At 52.5% G+C, this 3,501-nt stretch overlaps 1 protein-coding gene across 1 annotated transcript; it reads left to right on the plus strand.

Annotated features, from left to right (window-relative positions):
* Window positions 1-190: 190 nt before the first annotated feature.
* Window positions 191-2,365, plus strand: EAH_00040720 (hypothetical protein; the record flags this gene model as incomplete). The annotated part of the gene is made up of 4 exons (XM_013395218.1): window positions 191-494; window positions 889-990; window positions 1,497-1,673; window positions 1,942-2,365. Coding segments are annotated over 4 exons (1,007 nt in total), but the record flags the coding sequence as incomplete, so codon positions are not given.
* Window positions 2,366-3,501: the final 1,136 nt, after the last annotated feature.

Here is a 3,501-nt window from a genome sequence, read left to right on the forward strand (position 1 = left end):
AGCAGCAACAGCAGCAACAGCAGCAGCAGCAGCAGCAGCAGCAATAAAAGCAGCAGCAGCAGCAGCAGCAGCAACAGCAGCAACAGCAGCAGCAGCAGCAGTAATACAAACAGCAGCAGCAGCGCGTGTATGATCTCCCGTGCGCATGTGTTGCTGCTGCTGTTGCTGTTGCTGCTTATTTGCTGCACAGAGTTCGAGCAGCAGCCTGTCTCGTCGGGTGTTGTCTGGGAGATCGTTGGAAGGAGACTTCAAAGTAAGCCGCAACCAGCAGCAGCAGCTGCAGCAGCAGCAGCGGCAGCAGCAGCAGCAGCTGCTGCAGCACTAAATGCAACTGCAGCAGCTGAGCAGACATGCATGCGATGTATGTACACCGCAGGAACAAAACTCTTTTACTTCGAGCCGTCGCCGGGGCTGTCTCTTCACGGCTGGCGGCCGCTGCTGCTTCACCCGCACAAGCAGCAGCAGCAGCAGCAGCAGAGGCTAAAGATCGTGAAGTAGGGCCAATGCGTCATGCCTGCTGCTGCTACTACTGTTGCTGCGTTTGCTGCTGTTGCTGCTGTTGCTTTTGCAGTACATGTGCCGAAAGCTGCTGCGTGCGTAGCGCTGAGGTGGACAGGAGATTGAAATCTGCTGCTGCTGCTGCTACTGCTGCTGCTGCTGCTACTGCTGCTGCTGCTGCTACTGCTGCTGCTGCTGCTACTGCTGCTGCTGCTGCTACTGCTTCTGCTGCTGCTGCTTACCTACTGCTTCTGCTGCTTCTGCTGGTGATGCTGTTGCTTACCTCCTGCAGCTGCTGCTTCCACTGCTGCTTACCTACTGCTTCTGCTGCATGTGCTGCTGCTTTTGCTGCTGCTGCCGCTTCTGCTGCTGCTGCTGCTGCTGCTGCAGGATGAATCTCGATGACTGGCTGGGAGGGGGTTGGGGGGGTCAGGTGGCGGTGGGCCCCGAGCCAGGCGAAGTCGGCGCTGCTTTGGCTGCAGCGGCGCTGCAGTAAGGAGACAGTAAAAAGGAGACAGATTATTAAACAGATAAACTGATAAATAAATAAATAAATTAATTAATTGATTAATTAATTGAGAGACGCATTAATATAAATATTAATAAAGAGACGAATTAATAAATAGATTAACTAATAAAGAAATAAATGAATGGAGACAGTTTAATGAAGAGGCAAATTAATAAATTAATTAATGAGGAGACAAATTAAGAGACAGACAAATGAAGAGACAATATTAAATAATAAAAAAGAGACAGATAAATAAAGAAGCAAATAAGGAGACAGATAATTAAAGAAGCAAACGAAGACAATCAACAAATGCAGAGGAGACAGAGCAGCACAAGGAGACAGATAGAAATTAAACAAGAGAGACAGATGCGCTCTAAGACAGAGACGCCTACAGAAGGAGACAGCTGCTGGAGATATAAATAGAGACAATTAAGAGACCTGCTGTTGCGTTTGCTGTTGCTGCTGTTGCTGCTGCTGCTGCTGCTTGCAGGGGCCCTTCGGTGGTGATGACGGGGCGCGTGCAGTTTGCTGCTTCGTTTGTTGCTGCTGAAGAGTCTGCAGCAGCAGCAGCCTCAGCAGCAGCTGCAGCAACTGCTGCTGCACCCCCTGTACCAACTATCTTTCCCCCAGACATCTCAGTTGACGATCTGCCTGCCGGCAACGGCGAGTAAGTGCAGCAGCAGCATCAGCAGCAGCAGCAGCAGCAGAAGTAGCAGCAGAAGCAGCAGCAGCAGCATAGTTGTGTTTGTTTATTTGTTCTCCCTTATAGGCAGCATGAGCTTTTTGCTGCTGAGATTTGCTTCGAGGTGCAGCAGCCTCACATGCACCGCATCATCATCATCAGCATCATCAGCAGCAGCATCAGCAGCAGCAGCAGCAGCAGCGAGGTTGCTTTACTTTGCTTTGTGTGTGTGTGTGCTGGGTGTGGGGCGCAGCACACTGCCTGCTGGATTTGCTGGTGCTGCAGTTAGATGTATTGCTGCTAACGTTGAGACAGAAGGAGGGATGTCCTGGGGTGGATTAGACAGAGACGAGAGTCAAGACGAAGACAAGCAGCTGCTGCTGCCCCTGGGCTTGCTGCTGTCGTCAGCAGCGCAGCAGCAGCAAAGCGAAGCCAAGTGGGTGCTGCTCCCGCCCAACCAACTCCATAGCAGCAGCAGCAGCAGCAGCAGCAGCGGCAGCATCAATTGGGGCGTCTATGCAGCATCAAAAGTCCTGGCGTTTAGGGAGAAGCACGTCTGCTCCATTGTTGCGCTATTTTCACCCCAGCAGCAGCAGCAGCAGCAGCAGCAGCAGCAGCAGCGGCTGAAGAGCCCTTTGGTGTACATACGTTCTGTCACACTCAAGCCGCTGCCCTAGAAACGGGGGCAGCTTCTTATATCGGTTTCTCTGCAGCAGCATCTGCTGTTGCTGCTGCAGCTTCTTGTATCTGTTTCTCTGCAGCAGCACCTGCTGTTGCTGCTGCAGCAGCAGTTGCTGCTGCAGCACCTACAGCAGCAGCAGCAGCAGCAGCTAAGTGCTGCTGCTGCTATAAGGGTTTCCTTAGAGAGGCAAAATTTGACTCTGCTGCTGCTGCAGCATTTAAAGTCCCTGAGAATAGGGCCACCCCGACACCGGTAGACACCCCTACACCTCTAGGGTTTAGGGTTTAGGGTTTAGGGTTTAGGGTTTAGGGTTTTGGTTTAGGGGCTAAGGGGGAGGATCTCAAAACCATGCAGCCTTTTGCTGCAGGTGATGTGACTGGTACTGACACGACTTTATACGCCCGTGGTTGCTGCTCCTGTTGCTGCTGTTGCTGTTGCTGCTGCTGCTGCTGCTGCTGCTACTTGCATGCATTCTTACTGGTGCAGCGGCAGCTGCGGCTGCTTTGCTGCTTCAGTGTTTTTAATTTATATGCAGAGAGCTGCAAGGTGCGCAGACACCCCGCGAGCCCCACAGTTCATTGATGCGAGAGAAAACACTTAGTGCAGCAGCAACAGCAGCAGCAGCAGCAGCAGCAGCAGCATCGGGAACGACGAATGGCCCCCTCTGCATCGAAGTGCACTTTCAGATGTAGCACTAGAGCGGATATCTGCTGTGCAGTTGATTCTGCTGCAGCTACTGCTGCTGGTTCTGCTGCTGCAGATCCTGCTGGTGCAGGTGCTGCCGCTCCAGTTGCTGCTTCTGTAGAAGCGGCTGATGGAGATGCTCTGCTGTTGCAGTTGCTGCAGCAGCAGTTGCTGCTGCTGGAGTTGTTGCAGCAGCAGTTGTTGCTGCAGCAGTTGTTGCTGCAGCAGTTGCTGCTGCTGGAGTTGCTGCTGCTGGAGTTGCTGCTGCAGCAGTTGCTGCTTCTGCAGCTGGAGATATGTATATGACTGTAGCGACCGAAGACATGCGTGAAGCCTCAACTCTCCATTCATTCTTCTCTGCCCTATATACCACCCTTTAGGGTTTAGGGTTTAGGGTTTAGGGTTTAGGGATGTGGAGGCAAGGAATATGTATTGCGGAGCACTGGG

The sequence above is a fragment of the Eimeria acervulina genome, genomic scaffold, assembly GCF_000499425.1.
Source record: "Eimeria acervulina Houghton genomic scaffold, Eah_scaff501, whole genome shotgun sequence".
NCBI classification, from domain to species: domain Eukaryota; phylum Apicomplexa; class Conoidasida; order Eucoccidiorida; family Eimeriidae; genus Eimeria; species Eimeria acervulina.